Genomic DNA, 22,282 nt, shown 5'->3' with positions numbered 1-22,282 from the left:
CTGCGACTGTCAACAGTGTCACACAACATGACATTTTGACGGATGCACGGATCTTTGTATGTGTATCATGTGTATGTGAATCTCATTGGTCTATATTGTCAATAGAATGGTCCTTCTAAATATTTTTATTGGTGAACGTATAACATATTTTGCTACAAGGCAAACAGTTCAGACATGAGCAGAAATCTCATGTGCCAGACCTGTGAAGTTCACAGTTCACAAGACATACAGTAAAACCTTCTCTGCTGGCCTAAACACTATCAGAATCACTGACCAATCAGATTTCCATTTGACTGCACTGGGGTCATCTAGCAGGCGTACAACACGTCGTCATTTTGTACTATTACTACTACCAGTGTATACTATTACTAGTCAGAGCTAGCTAACCGGATCTGTAGCAAACTGCATAAACTAAAATATATTCCCGCAGATTTAATAGTTTTTCAACCCACAAATTAATGTTTCTTTCCCTCCTCGACCCTCAGCAGGTTCAAACATACCGGAAAAAATCCCTTATTCAGCCTTATCCAGCTTAACGCAGAGTCACGTGACACTATTCGATCTGTCCCGGGAAAAAACAGAATTAACTGACTGTAATGTATGCCATTGTTCAAAAATCTGTGTGAGAGCATGGGTTAGCTGTACACACCGTCATGTTTTGCGGTGACTGTCTCTATTTACTGCTTCTGTCGAGCAGACACTCTCAGCACTAAAGCGAATTAAAACTTATGCCAGAAATACGACGGGACAGACTTGACTTTCACCGTTAGCCTCGATGGCTATAGAAAAGGTTGTTGGGACTGAAACGCACAGATAACCTGTACAACCAAGTATTGAAGTCTTTTTGAGGAAAGAAATTAGGGTGGATTTTGTGTAAAAGTAATCAGTAGTTTTGGTGAGTATAATGTATTTTTTGCCCCCGTTTTTTCCGTGGTGAATATGATTTTCTTCTATATTTTTTTCAAACATTCATACTTTTGTATTGTAACAAGGGATTGTAATCCTAGAAGGACAAGACAAGGGAGGCTCCGTTTCTGAACTTATAATCGGAACACGAGAACAACTGTAGCCTACACTCACGCACAAGCCGAACTCACTCGCTCGTTTCTCTCTACCCGGCCTTTTCCGAACTCACCACATTAACCCTATAACTGCCGGTGCAAAATAAAAACAGCAATTTCACAACAATTATAGAGAGTATGTGCGCTGCTACACTATTAAAAGTTATTAATTCAGGTAGGACACCACTGAAGGCTTAGGAGTGAAATGCACGCCCCGGCAGTGGTATAAATCTATATAGCATATATATTACTCTTATTAATTTTCTTGATGGTCCACAGGTCTTTTAGTCATTAAATCCAAATTATTGTTGAAAATAGTATACATTTTTCAAAAATGTATGAAACTAAGGGTATTTACACCACACCATTTTCAACTGAAAACAGAAAAATGTGTATGCCTTGTGGCCATTCATTTACATGACAATGGTGTTTTGGGGGCCTGAAAACGCAAGCTTTTGAAAACGGGTTTCAAAGTGCAAGGTTTTGAAAACAATGCCTTTACTGTCTCCATGTAAACAACAAAAATGTGAATTTGTAAAAACAGTGACTTAATGTGCATGCGTTTTACATGTTCACAGGGTGTTTCTTGACAAAGTGGCATCGCCAACTACTGGCCTCACAGGCATAATAACAGCCATAACAGCCTTTTTAGTAATTTTCGCAGATCCGTGTGAACGGGGATCGCTTTGATAACATTGTCGTCTGTTTTAGTTGTCGTTGTCGTGTAAACATACCCTCAGTTCCATGCTGAAAATCAGTGGACATGCAAATGGACTCCAGTTGAAATGCTGCCCATTGATGTAGGCCTGATTCCAAAGCTCTCAAGCTCAAACACATTTCTGAGTCTGTCCTCTGTGTGGATTTTCTTTTGGTCTGCACGGGAGCAACATCAGAACAGCACAAATGCACAGCTCAGAGGAAACATTGCAAACATCAAATATGAAGATAAAGAGGTCGTTCATCCTCATGCAATATTTCACTTTCAGTGAGCACAGAGACAAACAACGCATTGTGCCTTAAGCTGAAATGTTATTCCACCACTTTAAACACATTAAAAACAAAATATATGCTAAAATTTACCATTCTAGATGTTCAAGGCATGTGATCTGTGCTTACATTGTCAGGAAAGTCGGCTTTGAGTTCCGTGACGCTGTGGCACCAGTAGGCAGCCGTCTTTTCACTGATCAGCTCAATGTTGAGGAAGGAGCTCTGGCCAGGTCCAAACAGCGGTCCAGAAGTGGTTCCACGCACTATACGTGGAGACACATTGGTGACCAAATCCTGCATGGATAAAAAAAGAGAGAAAATGTTTAGATTAAAGCAGTTACCATTCAGATTTGATGGCCATAACGACTCCATCATGACCTCGGGACACCTCCATTAGCGGCTAATAATTAGCGTACTAAGGGAACAGATCTACACAGTAGAGGCAGACCTGCAAATATGCCTTGCTCCGACAATCCCAACAGACTCTTGCTGCTATAAAATATACTCTGCGGCTATAATTTCTGTGTAGAACAACATAAAGAAGACAATTATGACCATATTCTACAGAAATTCATGACACAAATTCAATAGTGTTATTTCTGCTTCCCTCTCCCAAGGGGCTTTGAAGTGGAGCTAAATTCATATTTAATCATACACGTTTGAAATTGTGCCGTGCAGTAGGGAAAATGAAGTCTACTTGAACCACAAAAAAAAATTGGTTTTTACATTACAAAATAAAGTCAATCATCTATCACTTCGCACTAATATCTTCCCATTCTCTCACTTTTCCATACTACATTTTATACATATAGCAGAGGCTTGTCATTCTTCAAAAGTGCCAGCATGCCCACAAGCCATGATAGATGTTCTCTGTACTACATTAAGCTGTAGTTGAAAATTCATCTCTTGGCATTAGAGTCTTCTGCCAAGCTGCTACAATATCCATCACTGATTGGATATAGAGAGTACAGGTCATCCCGGCCAGACAGTAATCAGTCCACGCGGTAAATTAGAAGCCCGGCTAATGAAGCTGGCAGAGTCGCGAGGATCGTGCCATCGAGTGAACCACTATTGGCTAATGGCTTTGGTCCTCAATATGAGTTTCCACCAAGCCAACGAATTGAGGCTCTTACCACATACCTTCTGGATTTTGAGCCAATAAATCTGTTGTATCATATTTAAAACCTATGTGTAAATGACACACTGAGCTTATATTTACATTTTGCCTGTTTAAAAATCCACAGATTTGGGTAGTCGCAAGGACGTTGTTTTGGGGTTGCTCCACACTTAAAAATGAATGTTACAAAACGAGGTTTCACAACAATGCCATAGAATAATAGCCATTTTTGGTTCCCCAAAGAACCTTTGATAGAACGGTTCTTAAAAGAACCATTTCCCCCTTCCCATTTTAACAATCTCAAGAACCTTTTTCCACTATAAAGATCTTTTGTAGAATGAATGTTAATGGTTCTTCATGGAACCATACAGTAGATGCCAATAAAGAACCTTCATTTTTTTAGAGAGTATGCTTTTCTGAGAGTGCTCGCTAAAGTTTATGATTTTCTGGTCTTAAGACATGGCTCAGGACCCTCCTTGTAATACCACACAGTAATACCACACAACGATTTGAGGTATCATTCATGTCAACAGTGCGGGACGAGATATGCGCTGACATTTAATACTGAAGGTTAGGGTTCTGTTCTAATCCTTAGCAAGCATCATTAATTAAAGACAAAGGGAGACTCATTTTAATCCAATGTGTCTAAGACCACACTGCTAAGAGGCTAAGGGGTTAAGAAATTACATTTCGTGTTTCGCCGTCTTCTCTTGCTGTGAAAATTGAACCGATAAACTCGGTAGAACAAACAAAAGGGAGTGACAGCTTAATCCTTTGAACTCTGATAAACCATCCATCATAATTTAACAGTGTGAGAGGACGATTTGCATATCCTAATTAGAACCTACGCCTTTACAGAACAATTAGAATAATGGCAGGCAAACTTCCTTTTACAACATTTGAGCAGTTTTCAAGCCATGGAGACAAGAAGCTTTTATTGACAATGTGATCTAATTAACATAAATTTGATTTAGAAGTGAGGCTCCAAATGTGTGGTTTGTTTTTGTAATATTCATTATGCATTTCAATTAATTTTTCATATAGGTTTATTTATTTGTCATGCTTGAAAGTAATTAAATCATTGTTACTATTGCCCATACATATGCTTAGGGATTTCAAACTTCCAACCTTAAATATTAAACATGAGCATGTAGCTTGAGGTGCGGACATGAGTGACATCACAAATCATGCAGTTTGTTGAGAAGAGGTATGAACAGACTAACAATTTTCACCAGGCGGACAGTAAAAGAGAGGGGGAAAAACCACACACGGGTTATATTGTTATGCCATAGAACACTGATGATTTGGGTTCCCCAAAGAACCTTTCAGTGAACCGTTATTAAAAGAACAATTTATTTTCTTAGTGTGCAGAACATTTTAATAATCTAATGAAGCTTTTGTGCAATGGAAAGGTTCTATGGATGTTAAAGGTCCACTAGACTCAAAGCTAATATACATACATGGACTAAAATACAACAATTATATTTTTTATTTCAGTGCGTCATTGATAACAAGATGAGGTTCTGTTAGGATCACAGATTGACAGATATTTTCTTCAGGTACATTCAAACATTCAAGTGTCTGGTTCTGTGATTCAGCCTTATGAGTGACATTTTCATACATGACTTGTGGTTGAAGATAAAGACGTTACCTTAGCCCTTCAGTGAAGACTGTTGGGAATTCAGACAACCATCCCATGAGCTCCAGGCCAATCTGCAAGTCTATATTTAATGAAGCCGTGACCAGGGAACATTTGGCTGCCGGCGCTTTGGATTATCAGGCGAGGGTGGAACAAGACGTTTAATATTAAGCAACTAGAAACCATGAAAATTACCCAAAGACAGAGGTCTGGCATGCTGAAACAGGTGCCGCACACAGCGACGGGAGATAAGACACGCACGCATACACACACTCCCTTTCCCATTCTCTCCTTCCCAGCATGCATTTCAAGGCAAATTGGATTCCCAAAGATGAGTGCCGATGGACATAAGACATAAATTCATTCCTCCACACAAACCATAGTGTTAATATGCATGACTGCCACCAGCCAGCCAAAGACGGGATTAAACCTGCCCGGGATGGACACGTTATATGGGTTTCTGTTTCAACCTACTGTGGGGTCCAAATGTCTGAGAACACATTCAAAATCTGGGAGTTCTTTATTTTCTTTACTATTTTGTTTCATTTTAACATGAAAATGAACAACGCTTTAGAATTTTGAACAAAATTTATATGACTAAAACTGAAGAACAAATATTAAAGAATTCTACTAGTCAACCCTTTCCATGCAATGAGGCTTTCAAGTTCAAAAAAGGATTGAAGATCGTCATAAAAAAATGTCAAAAATGTGGTCCATAAAACTTTCGTGCATGAATCCTTCAGATCAATTTTGTGAACTGTGAACTAAAGAACCTAACCAGTCTGATTAGTAAATTAATCATTCAGACGGGTTATTGAACTGAATAAACTGATTAACTGAAAAGAACCGACTGAAGCGAATATAATCAGTTGAATTATTGTACAAATCATTTATATTGATATTGTGAACTGGATCAATCGATGTATTCAAAAGATCTGACTCAAAAGAATCAAATCAGGTTAATTACTAAACAAATCCTGATCTGACTCAAAATAACAAAAGTCAATTAGACTGGTTTAGTGAATGGGACCAACTGGCCCATTGAAAAGATCTGACAGAAAAGAACCAAATTAGTTAATTTAGTGATCAAATCATTCAGACTGATATAGAGAACAGGATCAACTGACCCAGTGAAAAGATCTGACTCAAAAGAATCAAAGCAGTCCAATTAGTAAACAAATGATTCAGAACAGTTTTGCAAACTGTACTAACTGATTCATTTAAAATATCTGACTCAAAAGAATCAAATAAGTCCAATTAGTGAACAAATCATTTAGACTGATTTGGGGAACTGGATCACCTGAATCATAAAAATTATCTGACTCAAATGAACAAAAGTCTAACTCATGAACAAATCATTTAGATTGGTGGTGTGAGCTATATCAACTGAATCATTGAAAAGATCAGACTCAAAATACCAAATCAGTTCAATTAGTGAAAAATCACTTAGACTGATTTTGTGTACTGGATCAACTGGCCCCATTGAAAAGATTGGACTCAAAATATTCAAAGCACTTCAATTAGTGGAAAAAATCCTTCAGATCAGTTTTGTGAACTGGATCATATGATTATTTTAAAAGACCAGACTCAAAAGACTAATTCTAGACTTGTGTGAACCACTTTTTACGATACTTTTATGGTGCATTCATTTACTTTCATTGTATTGAATAGAGCAGCCAGTCCCAGAAATATGCATCCTTTTTGTTTCACTGAATCAAGTCATGATGAAATGAAATGTAAATAATGAAAAATGCAAGCATTTTCAATGGCGTCTCAAATTTTTGGACTCCCCAGAACGTGGCTGAACACCCTTTTGGCTGCGTGGTTCTTGAGATGTCACAGGTCTAAGAATTCTCTTCTGTTGGGCTCCGTTGACCATTCACACACTGTGAGTGTGACCTATAGAGGAAATGCAGGGAGGACCGTTTTTCTTTTCTTTTCTCGTACAGAGACTCACCATTTTATGTGTGTTTGAGCTAACAATGTTTTATCACAGCACAACAGGCCCCTAATCCTCCTGTACAACAAACAGGCTTTCAGAAGCGGACACATGCAAGAACTACTAATCAAAATGCAGCAGGCTACACCGCCTTGCTCACACGCACTTCTGCTAACATCACAACCCGCGACCACGCGCTTTCACATACTAATGAGAATATACTGTACTCTGACCTCACATTGCCACACGAACAGACTATATACCAGAAATGCCTTCTGGAAGTATGAGCACACGATCATAATTCACCACTGCACTGATGTTTACTGCAATCATCTGCATATTTTCACGTTTTTTACAAACCACCTCTGAAATATAGCAACGGAATATCTGTTTCTCTTTACACGTTTCATTATCCCGAGGAAGATGCTCGCTGCTGTTTCCCATCTATCTCTTGCTCTCCCCCTCTCTAGACACGCAGGGGAGATCAAGTGCGGAATATACTGCTCAATGGCCGATAATCCCGCACATTAAACCACAGGCTTGAACTAATACCATATCAAATGCTTCGCTATTCAGATCCAGCATCCCGCAGTAATTCTCTTATTTCAGAAGATCAAAACTGCAGGGAATATGCACGAGGTTCCTTGCCGTCAGTTTGGATTGTAAGAACGAACAGGCGATACATTTAATGGTGCAATCAGAAAACATCCTGAAAGAGAGAGGTCAAAGCTGCTTAATACATAAATCTAACACATAATGAACCATGTGTACAGGGAACAAAAATTGAATAATCTAAGACTACTCAGAAAATACTTCTGTTTTGCCTTTTTTTGTTTTATTTTCTTTACAAAAATTTCATAAAAATATCTTTTTTGCGAGAATTTAATCATTTTATTCAGCAAGGATACATTAAATTGATCAAAAGTGTCAAGACTTGCATTTCAGATAACTGCTGTTGTTTTGAACTTTATATACCTCAAAGAATCCTGAGAAAATGTGTTACATTTTCCACAAAAACATTAAGCAGCACATTTACAGCATTGATAATAAGAAATGTTTCTTGAGCAGAAAATAAGCATATTCGAATGAACTCTGAAGGACTGCAAAAAAGTCAGTAAAACCTGTTGCAAAATTGCTTATTTGATTAGTGAACAGAACAGAGTTATTATTATTTCTTCTTTATTTAGTCAAAAATGTATTTAAAAAAACAAACCTAAAACGTTATTCCCAGTGTTAAATTGGACTTTGAAACACAGATTTTCATTGGGGTTTCAGACTTTTGAACTGTCACTCAAAAATGTTCTCATTAACCTTAATTTAACTGAAAAAAGTTTTTACAATTTTGTTCATTCAAAATAGATCTGTTTAGTTGAGTCAAGACAATTTACTCTTGTATGTTTAACTTAACTATATTACATTTCTGTCTAACTAAATGTTTTTATGTCAGTCCAACTTATTTTTTAAAAATTTTTTTAATTCTAATTTACTGAAGTGTACTTGAGTTTCTTATGATTAAATAAGCAGTTTCGATCCTCATTATACACAATGTATTTAATGAACAAAAAAGAAAAGACTCGTGTCAGTACTGACATTATTATAGATCACTGACTAAGGCCACGTCCACACGAAGCCGGTGCGTTCCCTATCCGATTATTTTTTTTCCTCGTTCTAAAAAAAAACTCCGTAAACACGGCGTCGTCTCAAGAAATATCTGCGTCCACACGAAACCACTGAAACCGACTGAAAACGGTGTAGTATATATGCCAGACCAGTATGGGGCGCTGTAATTGTGCCACAGAGATACACTATACACGGAGAAGAAGACTTTGAGCATGCGCCAACAATGTGATTACATCACCGTTTCACAAAATATACGGATTGGCTGTACACACGAAACCGCAAGGGTGTCGTTTTCAGATTTATCCACTTTGGGACCCGGTTTCAAAAAATAGCGGTTTCACTCTCCCAAAACGCCGGATCCGTGTGGACGAAACGCCAATACGATAAAAAATGTATACGTATACAGCGAAACGCGTCTTCGTGTGGACGGGCCTTAACCCTAAGCACAAGCACCACCAGCTCAATGGTAACCAAGATTCAAAAACACTACAGAAACTTCTCTAAATGGCCAACATAACTGAACATTAAACCCTTTAATAAAAAAAACACATAAAATAACAATTAATCCCTAAATGTACTCTCCTAATGCAGTTCCTTGCAAATCATGCTGGGTTAAGTAAGTAAACTTCAGTTTTAAATATATTAGGTGGATTGAACACAATGAAATTAAGTTGTGACTAAATGCTCTAGCTCATTTTAATGAATTAAACTGAACAAAAGTGAATTTTTTCTCTCACTAATCGGAGCTAGATTATTAAAGGGATATTAAAGTGCCAAATTGTCCCAAACCTGTATGATTTTTTCTTTCTTTTTGCAGAACACAAAAGAAGATATTTTGAAGAATGTCTGTAAAAAGTTGATGGGCCCCTCAACTGTTTGTTTACCCATATTCTTCAAAATATATTTTTTTGTTTAATAGAAGAAAGAAAATCCTACAGGTTTAGAAGTACTTGAAGGTGAATAAATGATGACAGAATTTTGACTTTTGGGCGAACTATCCCTTTAAGCTTATACCTGTAACATAAAAACACATGTAATACTTGTGTCAGCCTTTCTTTGAAACAAAACACAGAGCCTTGCTCTAATGCAAATTACAACATAAGTCTTGCTTGTTAAATGCATTATAGACTCATTTGGGTGAAACGCTCAGCATTCTACATGGATCGTACCTGCTTTCCAGACAGCCTGCATCACCAGAATTGATCTGTGGGATTAGTCTCCTCTCACTGCATTTGAATAACTATAGTATGCAAGTACCACACTCACACAAACATGAAGAATAACAATGAACATCACACTGCAAAATGACTGCATGCTATATTACTTGGGCCTATAAGATGAATAGATGTGTTAAAAACATAACAAATAATTGCAATTCAGTCTGAAGAATTAAGAAAAAGTGGAAGTAGGGAAAGTTAAACGATTCACATAAACCCTCCCGATGCTACCCAAAAGAAGATATCTATTAAAACTGACTCCAGAACAGAAAAGGTGCATGTTTTTGTGGATGACATTTGCTCTGGTCCTGTATCTGATTTCTGTGGGGCCCTTGGAGTCACTGCAGGATGGAGAGCAGACAAATAAAATAATACAATCTTGAAGAGCCATAATTACACTGAGTGGCCCCAAGTCGGGGCATTAATCATTATAAACAGCCATGACAGAAAAATCAAACCACTTCTCCTGTGTACCCAGGCCAATACACCCGAAAAAAGAGAGAAAAGTATAAGAGAAAGAGAGAGAAAATAGGTGAAGCTGCAGTTCTTGAGTGTTAGCCGTCTTGTTCATGTCGTTCCAAACCTGTATGACTTTCTTTCTTCTGTGGAACACAAAAGAATATATTTTGAAAGACAATAGGGTCCATACAACATTTGAAATTCATTGTATGAACAAAAAACACTGGGGCATTTTTTTCAAAATATGTTTGTTTGTGTTCGACCAAAGAGAGAATGTAATGCAGGTTTGGAACGACATGAGGATGAAAACGAAATGATTGGAACGAAATGACAGAATTCTTCTTTTTTGGGGGGCTTCCTTTTTGAGATGTGTTGTAGCTGTAAATGTGAGGAACATGGGATGTTGACACTCTCAACCCTTTCCCCGCCTGGTTAAAAAAAAGTTGCCAGTCACCGGCAGCATTTTTGTTCATTTACACAAAACTTTCAGTCTGAATAGGCAATATATCAAAATAAAGAACAGAGCATCTGCTTTTAAACAAAAAAAATAACCTGTTTGATTCTCACTTCAGGCCTTCTATTTTTATCAACACTTGAATGCTAGTACATTTCATTAAAAAAAAGCAACATTTTGAACAAAAAGCTGAGAAAAAGTCAAAAACTACAACATGCATAAGCAATTCTTTAATTGCTTGTTTCCGCTTCTTCTTCACCTGTGTTTTGATAAGGACATTCTGTACTCTTTCAAAAGATGTGCAATAGCGCCCCCTACCGCATAATAGTGAAAACAATTCAGTCAATGGTGGGGAAAGAATTAAAAGGATAGTTACACAATTAAACAATACAAATCATCAGTTCTGATATTATTTTCTTTATGTGGGACACACACATGATTTCTGAAGAATCATGTGTCACTGAAGACTGAGAGTAATGATGCTGAATATTCAGCTTTGCCCTCACAGGAATAAATTACATTTTAAAATGTATTAAAATAGAAAACACTCATTTTAAACTGTAATAATATTTGACAATATTACAAAATTTGACTGTATTTTTGATTAAATAAATGCAGCCTCTGTGAGCATAAGAGACTCATTTCATGTTTTTTTTAAATCTTATCAACCTCAAACAAGTGTAAATGCTGGCATTTTCCTCGCACAAAGCTAATACATTATAAAACTTGGAAAATAGTGTCATATGGACTACTTTTATGGTACTTTTTCTCTTTATTGAGGCATAACAGCTCTAGTCTCCATCCACTTTCATTGTATGTAAAAGAGCAGCCTGGACATTGTGCTAACAAACTACTTTTGTGTTCTTTGGAAAAAAATCTATCATACAATTTTCAAGTGACATGAAGGCGAGTACATTTCATTTTTACCCGAACGATCCCTTTAAACGTCAACTGGTCGCTGTTTCATTGTACAGCCTTATTTGAATGTGTAAACATACATGTTCAGTCAGCGTTTACGTATGCGTTGAATGTACAGCACATGCATTGATGCCTGCTGAGATTTCGTACAAAGATCCCTGCAACTTCTGTAATCTTCTCTCCATGGCTGTCACTCAAAATCTAAGCAACCTTGAATCCATGACAACGTCCCAGAGACACATCTGTACTTACAGAACCTTGATAAACCATGTGACAACTTTCTTCCCTTCAGTGAAAGGACTCGGAGGGACAATACGACACAACTGCCTTTCATTCCACTAACTCGTGTGAATAGAATTCAGCTTCGGTTAAAAAAAAACAAAAAGAAGAAGAAGAAAAAGCTCTTTAAGTTTCAAGGCCTCATGCTGCTTAAAATAAGACAGAGGAACATTCTGGAATAGAGGCAAGCATGACATTCACTGAATCATGGAAAATGAATGTTGGTTTCGTAAAAATTGATTTGAATCTCATGCAGTCAATAAACCACTGATTTCATAGTGCATGCTTTTGGAAACAATATCTCTCAAAAGAAAAAAAACAACATATAAATCCAACATATACAGGAAAAAAATGCAAAATTTAAGATGGCAAGCCAAAAGCTACTATTCGAGAAATGTTTCGTAGGCCACTGCTGAACATGATTGCAATCCAGAGAAGTGCACAAGATCAGTTTGCCTGAAAGAGACTTAATAAATTAAAGTCTGAAAGGAGGATATTAACCCTGTTTGATAAATGAACAGGGATATTGTCTGTCAGCTTGGTCATTAGTTCTATTCACCAATTACTTTTCTAGGTGCAAAAGGGGAGTCACAAGCACTGGCCTGTGGGTTCCCTTCTTCAACGCTGTATGAACGCAGGCCAACAAACAAGTCCGAAATTAGACCACGCAATATATTTGTCACCCTCAGCTATAGGGATAAACATTCACTTGGACGTAATTGTTATTGGATTGAGGGTCTCGGCATTGGCTTTGATTCATTATCTTAAATGTCTATAGCACAAGGATTATAATCTATGCGAGAGGTTACAAACTTTTCTGCCAACCGAACTTGTATGACCAACATCCTCTACTTAAAGTACTTTTTTAGGTAATTAATTTAATGAAATTGAATACTGAAAATGAATAATTACTGAATATTAATTAAATTAATAATATAATATTAAAGTACCTAAGATTTAAACTAATTGAAATCATTAAAAACATAAATTAATTGTATTATAAAATGAAATACTGAATATGAATTGAATGAATAATAATACAATTTACTTTATTACAATAAATACGAAACTGACACTTTGACTAAATGTGAATAACTTTAAATATGAATAAACGCCTGAATTAAATCTGTATTTAGTTTTACAATCTCTTTATGCCCTTTTTGAAGCATCAACGTGTCAGTTACGTAGCTGTCAATGGAGGGACAGAAATCTCGCAGATTTCATCAAAAAGATCTTCATTTGTGTTCTGAAGATGAACAAAAGTCTTACGGGTTTGGAACGACATGGCGAGAATTTTTGGGTGAACTAACCCTTTAAGAAGTTTTCTTGTTCTTGTTCTTCAAATAAATGAATTATAATAATAAAGTAGTGCCCAACTTTTCTGATGCTATATTATTTATGCACTTGTCACAACAATTACAGTCTTTACTGTCATATTAAAAGTAGCAAAAACAAATCCTAAATCGAGGAGGCTACAGTACATCTCTGACAGACGCTTTTCCGTCTACTTTGAGGACCGGATGAAACAACTCAACATTATCAGCACACAACCCAACAAACACATCCTGCATGCTTAATAAAAGTATATGAAGCAGTTAAAATTGCTGACATAAAGATTTAGTAGGCTGCACTTCAAATAGACCAGAAACCAGAGCGTTCGGCTCATTGATCATCAGCCGTCACTGACGGAAACATGAAAAAAAAAACAAGAAGCAACACTCATCCACCCCGGTGTCATGCTTTATAGGGAGTAAAGCGCCCAAAGACATGATGAGTTTGATCAAATTAGTAGACTAAAGAGATCTGTGAGGCACAACTTATTTGCCCTTTCAGCCATGCAAAAGGTAGTGAGAGGCGCTTTGATCTCCCAATTAAACGGGTATATTTATAAATGTAAACATGTAGCTGAAGCTAATGAGCATGGGCGATTGGATTTTTTCTTTTTTTTACACGCGATGAAGCCCCCTCGACCGGCACCACCTCAGCTAATTTGCTTGCTAAATAAACACAGATCACTGGACTGTGACTGTTGTTCTACATGTCAGTTCTGTCTAGCTATTGTTCTATTGCGTTTTGCTTTTTCATACAAACTAAGCAGTAAACTACTTGCGCTTGACTCCTGCACCATTTCTTGGTTTGTAATTTATTCAAATTAAACTGAAGGAAACACAAAAGACGCTCGTATAAAACATGATTGTATACAGGTTTTTTACCTTTCTTTTTATGGTTTTGTGGCCTTTGGGGTCTCTTTTTTTCTATTTATGAAAAGAACGCATTGGTCTATGACTTCCTCTCACATAGGAAGTGATAAATGTGATTCTTTGTCCATTCATTCAATAGATGTGGCAGTTTCGCCGAGGTCACAGAAGTGGTGCAGTCTTTTCTTAAAGTTGCGGATTTTCACCTTTGACATTTGCTGAATTGATCCGCCGGCAGTGTTCACAGCATCTTGGCTGACTTGAAATAGCAGTGATTGAACAGTGACTGTGCCCCTATCTTCGTCTGTATTGATTAGATGACAGGACAGATTGAGGGAATCGTCTTGTCGTGCATCACGTCTCTCCGTTTCAGGCGGCTCTTATCAGGATAACCCCAAACAAAATGCCAGCGACGAAACGGCACAGTTTACATGCAGCATGATCCTCGATTTGCACTTGTTCATAGGGTCCTGAAAAAAATTATATAATTAAAATAGACAAAGCGTGCTGCTGAGGTAACAGATTCTCTTGTCATCCTCATTTATATAGCGCTTTTTTTTTTGATACATCTACGATCAAGGCTTAAATCTAGTCTCAGACTATAATGCATGTTTGAGCGGTTTTAACTGAAAGCAACTTGCACTGACAGATCTTAAAATACACCAGTGCCATACTGCCATTGTTTTGTCTCAAGATGCACAGCAGTCATTTTTTTTCCAAGGCATGTTTAGAAAGGCTACTTAAATGTCCTAATTGAACCAAGGCCTAATCCTGGCTTAATCTAAGCCCTGTCTATTAAACCAGGCCTTAGTGCTTAACTTTGCTTAAATTATACTTTGTCAATGGAAATGTATGACCGTAGGCATGTACATTAATTGCGATACATGCCAAATTAATTCTGAGAAATGGTCCAGCACTATCTGTTTAAAGTTTACAGGTGACATTCCTAAATTTAAATGTGGCTTAAATGTCAAGATACCTTGTAGGTATAAATGTGTTTAAACATGCCAGTTTAAGATGCTTGGATAATTAGGGCACTATTCCTTGTACTGTTGCTTTGGAAAACAAATTGAAAAGAAAAGTTTGAATCCAGAATGCAAAATGCCCATATCACACATTGCACTTCTCTTTCCTCAGTACTTTCTAATCTCCCCCACACTTTGATACAGAGGCAAAAGGTAAAAATGTATTAATTATTAAATTCATTAAAAAAAGAGAAGTAGGTAGGTATGTAGGTTGATGGATGGAGGAGTAAATGGATGGATGGATGGATGGATGGGTAAATGGATTGATGGATGGATGGGTAAATGGACTGATGGATGGATGGGTAAATTAACAGATGGATGGATGGGTAAATGGATGGATGGATGGATGGATAAATGGACTGATGGATGTATGGGTAAATGGACTGATGGATGGATTGGTAAATTGACTGATGGATGGATGGGTAAATGGATTGATGGATGGATGGGTAAATGGACTGATGGATGGATGGATGGATGGGTAAATGGACTGATGGATGGATGGATGGGTAAATGGACTGATGGATGGATGGATGGGTAAATGGACTGATGGATGGATGGATGGGTAAATGGACTGATGGATGGATGGGTAAATGGACTGATGGATGGATGGGTAAATGGACGGATGGATGGGTAAATGGATGGATGGATGGGTAAATGGATGGATGGATGGATGGGTAAATGGACGGATGGATGGGTAAATGGATGGATGGATAGGTAGATGGATGAATGGATGGATGTGTAAATGGATGGGTAAATGGATGGATGGATGGATTGATGGATGAGTAAATGGAAGGGTAAATGGATGGATGGATGGATGGATGGGTAAATGGATGCATGAGTAAATGGAAGGGTAAATGGATGTATGGGTAAATGTATGTATGGGTAAATGTATGTATGCATGTATATGTGGATGGATGGGTAAATGGATGGATGGACAGATGGATGGATGGATAGGTAGATGGATGGATGGGTAAATGGATGGATGGACAGATGGATGGATGGATAGGTAGATGGATGGATGGGTAAATGGATGGATGGACAGATGGATGGATGGATAGGTAGATGGATGGATGGGTAAATGGATGGATGGATGGATGGATGGATGGGTAAATGGATGGATGGATGGGTATATGGACGGATGGAGAGACAGACAGACACATTTCCACCTAGTTAGTTACTCGTATTTTTCTATATAAGTGAACAGAGCAATTAGTCCACCAAATACTAAATAATATGTGCCGAAAAATCTGAGGCCACTAATTAAAATTATTCTATTTTGCATTTTTTCATTTTGCAAATCATTACAAATTGAATTAATTATAAAATAATTAGAGTGAAAGTTTTAATGAAAAAGTTACAAAATGTACATGGTTTGTCAATGTCAATGCCATGTCATAAATTTGTTTTGTTGGGAACTTGGTGACCTAGAAATAGTGCAGAATCTCATTTTTTTTTACAATCTTTTTCATTGTATAACTTTAAAGTTTGTTTATATCCAGGTTTAAAAAATAAATAAATCCAACCTTAGCCACTGCAAAACACAAACGCTGGTCTAAAAGCAGCAGGCCTGGGTTTCTGTAAGGTGTGAAAAAGATGCAGAAACCAGTTTTGAGGAGTTTGGTTGAGGCCAACGCTGCTAGCTGTCACAGCATCTCTAGCTCAACGAGGGGGGCCGCGGCCCGGGCCCCTGCACAAATGACAAGTGACGCTGTTTGCCGCAAACCCCGATTCTGTCAGTCTTTACTTCTATCGCCTTTCCGTGTCATGTTAACCGCCAGTCACTGCCAGCTCGCCAATTACACAACCAGGTTCCCGGACATGCCAAACACACTCTCATTCTCTTTCTGTTGCTAAAAAAAAGAGAGAAAGAGAGAGAGTGACTTCCACAAGACTTGCTGTGCAAGCTTACCCTAATTAACCATCAGCTTAATTAGACAATTTACTGTGTAATTAGCAGGCAATTTGTCAACACCTCTCAGATCGTAGTGACTGCTTTGACAGACCCACTTTTCCGATGCTGATTCCAGAGTCGAAAAGCACCTTAGTTGTTTATTTTCTCATCCCCTCCCCTAATGCGCGCCAACTGCACAGAGGCACAGCGTAATCACGCCTGATGAGAGAGGTACGTGGAAAGACACATGTTAGTTAAGCGGGAGGTATGTGCGAGACGGGGACGGTCTGTCCTCCGTCACCGCAGACGGCTCCTCTGCATTACAAAAGCTTCTTCGGGATGTTTTCCCTGAGGGGAGAACGAGAGAAGCCTCGTCAACGATCTGTGATTAAACACGGGGCATGAGGACAATAAAGATACATTTTACAAAGCAATCATGAGGTAGTTCTCGGTCAAAAACCTCTCGTCAACAGCCACTTTAGCAAAACAGCTAGTATATCGAACATGATTGAATAGCGTCATGTTTCAAAGAAAGCAGATATTATGAAGCCTGAACTAGATTTTTTACATTTCCTGAATGTTGCCAGATCATTGTTATGTGGATGCTAAGGTGTTCTGAGTGGTTTTTAAAGTGTTGCTTTGTGGTTGCTAGGTTGTTTCTAAGAAAAGGTGTTAATAAAATCTTAGTCAATAGATAGAGAGTCGGGTCATATACCATATCAAAAATCCATATCAAAGATTTTTTTTTTAAGTTGCCAGCCAGCGCCAGCATTTTTGATCATTTTCACAAAACATAGATTCCAGTCCATCAGCACCTCCAAAGCTTCACAGTCCAATACCTCTTCCTGGGTCGACATTTCATTCTGCAATGTTAGGCAGTTTTGATATATATATGCTGTTTAATGGTGATGATCACGTTAGTTTACATGTGCGTAAGCAATGCTTCTATCGCTTATTTCTGCTGCTTCTTTGCAAGTGTTTTGATCCAGAGATTATGTACTCTTTCAGAAGATATGCGATAGCGCCCCCTACTGTATAACAGTGAAAACATGGATTTTAGGAAAATTCCGTCAATGCCGGGGAAGTGCTGTCATAAATTACTGAAAATTCCATCGATGGCATGGAAAGAGTTAAAAGACATTTGTCATTCTGCCTAGTGACTGTGACATTTTTCATTTAAAAATAAAATAAAATCTGTTAGCCAAGTGAAAAATCATATGTGATGACATGGTTATAGATGAATGTACAGTATCCACCCATATTTGGTCATTTTGAGATTATCTCTATTAATTGTAGCAAGTAAAATAAATCTTACATTCTACCTGGTAATTTTATACATGTTTTTCCCCCAAAATATTTTATAGAAAAAAAAACACCAAATTTGCCTACATCTTATTTGCCATGTTAAACTATATGATGAAATATATCTGCATTATATGACCATCATGCACACTGTATATCGGTATCAGCTTTATCAAGCACCGTTAATTAGCTTTGTTAAGCGTGCGTGTGTGTGTGAACCCTCAATAGAGTTGTGCTAGCCTCTCTCTCTCTCTCTCTCTCTTTCTTCACAGCAGGCCAGCATGGAGCTACGGGAGGCTATCCATCTCTCCGCTTTAACTCTGTCACAGAGCTAGAAGTGCAGAAATGGCTGTGTCACTTCCAAATACTCTCAAGGGACCCCATCCCAGAATTCTCTCCTGCTGGTGTGAAATGGAAATGAGCCTGAATACAGTGCATGCTGGGTTGTGCCAATCTCCAGCTACAGCGAGCGCTCTAAAGGAACTGAAACAGCTCTCCTTAGTACTAGTGCAGAAAAATTAATAGACATGTTTCTTTTCTCTTCATTTAACACATTCATATGAACCTTTCTGCGCTTAATCAAGCAAAAAAAAAAAAAAAAAAAAAAAAAAGCTCTTCAATAGAGGCGTTTCAAAATATATAAAAATTCTATTCAAAGTCAAATTATTCATGAAATAAAATTGAAAGTGTAATCAAATTAATCCTACTCACAAAAATAAATAAATATAAATAGTACTACTACTAATATATATGACTGGATTTGCTTATTGGACATTACAACAATAAAATGGGTTGACTTTTCAGATACAGAATTAGTTTTATTTTACACCAACCCAACTAAACCTGTTTCTCCTTACAATCAATCATACATGGCAGATCCATGTCAGAAAAGAAACATATATTGTATGTAAATAAATAAAAAATCAAGTCCCTTTCACAGCAGACAGAGTCTAAGCAGTGAGATACACGCTTGATGAGAACAAAACCAACAGAACATCTCATTATCACACCCTCAGACCTGTAGCCCTTTAGCACACGAAACACTCATTTACAGAGTTACACATTACTAGTGCTACCTATTAAACACTCAAACCGTAAGAGGGTGTGGACGCGTGTATTGTGAGTGCGCGCATGAGATTCGTGACCTTTAACCTTTCTGTTCTTGATAAAAAATGCTGCAGTTGATTAAATCCTGGTCGCTAATTAGCAGAGAGACTTATAAAGCCATTCCGTTGATGCTGAGAGAGAAAGTGAACAGTGTGTGCGGTGGAGTGATGGGACACATCACACTTCAACTGTGTTACCATGGAGCTTCATCCAACATTTCTCATTAAATTAAAAACCTCGATCTGAGAAGTACAGTAAATGTGTGCGCACGCGTGTGTGTGTGTGTGTGTGTGTGTGTGTGTGCACAAATGGGCCGGCTTCCCCATGCAATTTCTTTTGTTTCAACTGCGGTTAAAAAGTTGAGAATCCGTCTTAATACGTCTTCATATTTACTTCATTCAGATTTGCCCACTAAATCCTCCCACGCTGAGGTGAGAAGGCATGTTCAAGAATAGACTGATGTGCAGAGAAAGTTTCGTAAGATAAAGTTTAAGAGCTTTCTGTGGTGGGCGGAAGAGTAGCGAGTCAACAGCAATCATTCCTTATTCTTCTCACGTGAAAGACACAAAGACCAACTACTAGTGCACGAGTATATAAGCCAATGGCTAAAACTAGCACCTACAGGCCTCATTTGGTGTGCTGATTGGCGGAAAACTGGCACATTTGCCATTAATCAGGTTAGCTCCAATTACAGGTGTGACTTAACCAGACTTGACCAGTCAAAAAGCTAATTGGGCCCAGTTGCCTTTGTATCTCGGCCTCGGCCCTTGAAGGTAGCCTGCGAATTCTTCTCTCATTCCATAATTAGACCAAATGTATCAATCACATATCTAACAGTCCTGTAATTGGTGTGATGCATTCAACAACAACAAAAAAGTGGCTCGTGAAAAATGGATATAGGGCCAACGGATCGTGCAGAAGACAAAATCCCTCGCCCTCTTTTTCAAGCGAGGAGCAAGAAAACAACACGTTTTCATATGCCATACAGTTCATTAATCCTAATTAACGGTCACAGAGCTTTGTTAGGCAGTTCTCCACCGGTCTAGCACGCTAGCAAGCTAATTAGCGACGCCGAGCACAAGCAATGAGAGCCAGAAGCGTGAAGATTCTCATATTTGTAGACAATCCTCTGAGCATCTCAAATTCTATCAATAGCATAAGCCGGTAATGTTGCGATAGGGGGGCCACCGATGAAAAAAAAAAAAGCACAGGATATTAAAAAAAGAGAAATCCCCTGTGTTTAAGGCGGGTGATAGCGGCGTAGCGGCTGTTCATTCATATTGACATTAAGAACTTCTTTATCTTTTTTCCCCAAAGAAAAGCCCCCTTACAATCTTCCCCACTGAGCACACAATAAAGAATAATATGATTTCTGTTTACAGAGATATCAGGTGGTATTTCGGCATATGCTGGCGGGCGACGGATGCAACAGTATATTACAGCCCAATCTGGCATCTACAAATGTCAAGAGTGAAGCAGGACTCGGAAGAGAATGTGGCGGGGATCCATTCGAGCAAGGAAGTTCGCACAGACAACTTTGCGGGCGACCGACAGCCGTCCACTTCCTCTCTCTTAGGCAAGAAAGGAGGTTGTCAGAGCGGGAAGATAATGCGATCTTTAAGAAAAACATCCAGATGGTGCACCGAGCTCCCAAGGTAAACCGCACCGGCGCAATATCCAGCTTCTATTGTAACGTTTCGAGACACCTCTTCCCTCCCACCGCCGTTTGTCTCTGGAAATAAAAAGCTGACCTTTTCTGAAGGGCCGGCGCACAGTTTATAAAAGCAGAAATGGAGGCAGGTGACAGGCGTCTATAAAACAGGAACAGCTACATCACTCACTCACACATCAGAGCAGGAGAAACATCATTTTCATGCTGTCCCTCACTGTCTGAAATCAGCCGAGTGCCGAGGACCATGGGTCGGAATAAACAATTTGACTCAATCTTCCCCGCTTCTGCCTCCTGTCAGTAGCATATGGAACTCGCTGCGTTACTATAGTGATATCTATCATGGGTTTGAATGCTTGCCTTTTATTTTTAATCTAGTTTTTTTTTAGCATTTATTTATTTTCTTTTAATATCCCTAGTGCTGCTAATGAGTGGAAGGCAGCCAACACTGAACAAACATATGTTCCTGATTAATACTGACATTGCTAATAAAAGAGAGAGAATATTTAAAGTTAATAAAAATGTGTTTATGAATTGCAACTTTATTTTTTTTTTTTTCCAATTATAAGTTTGAGTCTTTAACATTGAAAAAGAAAAGTAAGAATAATTAAAACTGTTTGAGTTTATGTTCATTTTAGTGACAACATTTATAATCATAACAATTCATAATCACACTTAAATAGCTTTAAGCACAGAATAAAGACAGAGAAGAGAATAACATCTGTCACGGTGTCATATCACCTTTCTCTCGACAGATTCTGTTCTTTAATTACATTTAATGAAAGTCTTGTAAAAATATAATGAAATTGTTACCTGAGAGATTGGATGAAACACGAAGGAAAGCAAGAATACGAATGAGATCTCTCATGATTTTTCTAAATGTGATTAAATGGAGTGCAAATGCTTTTATCATGCTTTTAAGATTTTTCTTCATAAGCCTCAATAATATCACGTGTCTCCTCTAAAGTTTCAGAAGAGATCTCAAATCAGGGCTCACATTTGTCAAGACATCGCAGCCTGCAATCAAAGCAATTTCAATATGAAATCAAACAGTTCTTATCAAATTCATCCAAGACCAAATGATCTGATTTTGTCTAAAGTTAACTTTTTTTAATGTTTTGACATATTTAATGTCTTGACAAACATTCCTACATTTGTTTCTCATTAAATCAAATGGAAATATTATAACGCATATAAAAGGGGTACGAAAATAGTGAATTCTGTTTCATGTTCACCTTGATGCTACAGATCAACGCTCTTATTGTGTCATCAATTATTTAATATGTGTTCATGTTTAATTCTCCAAAAGAATCTGAGAAAAAACATCAAAGACAAGGCCAGTATTTAAATAAAAATTTTAAATGAGAACACAGATATATTTCAAACCAGATAATTTACAC

General features: G+C 37.8%; 1 protein-coding gene across 1 annotated transcript in view; it reads right to left on the bottom strand.

Annotated features, from left to right (window-relative positions):
- dpyda (dihydropyrimidine dehydrogenase a) overlaps positions 1–22,282 on the bottom strand; it is a 177,723-nt gene that overhangs the window by 72,133 nt on the left and 83,308 nt on the right. The window contains exon 14 of the mRNA XM_077245078.1: positions 2,178–2,342. Coding sequence (XP_077101193.1) covers positions 2,178–2,342 — 165 coding nt within the window. The remainder of the gene's footprint in view (positions 1–2,177; positions 2,343–22,282) is intronic.

This window comes from Siphateles boraxobius, unplaced genomic scaffold (genome assembly GCF_051911475.1).
Source record: "Siphateles boraxobius isolate OS27281-9 unplaced genomic scaffold, OSU_SipBor_1 26, whole genome shotgun sequence".
Classification (NCBI taxonomy): Eukaryota; Metazoa; Chordata; class Actinopteri; order Cypriniformes; family Leuciscidae; genus Siphateles; species Siphateles boraxobius.
The sequence above is the reverse complement of the archived record's forward strand: the minus strand, read 5'-3'. Positions and strand labels throughout refer to the sequence as shown.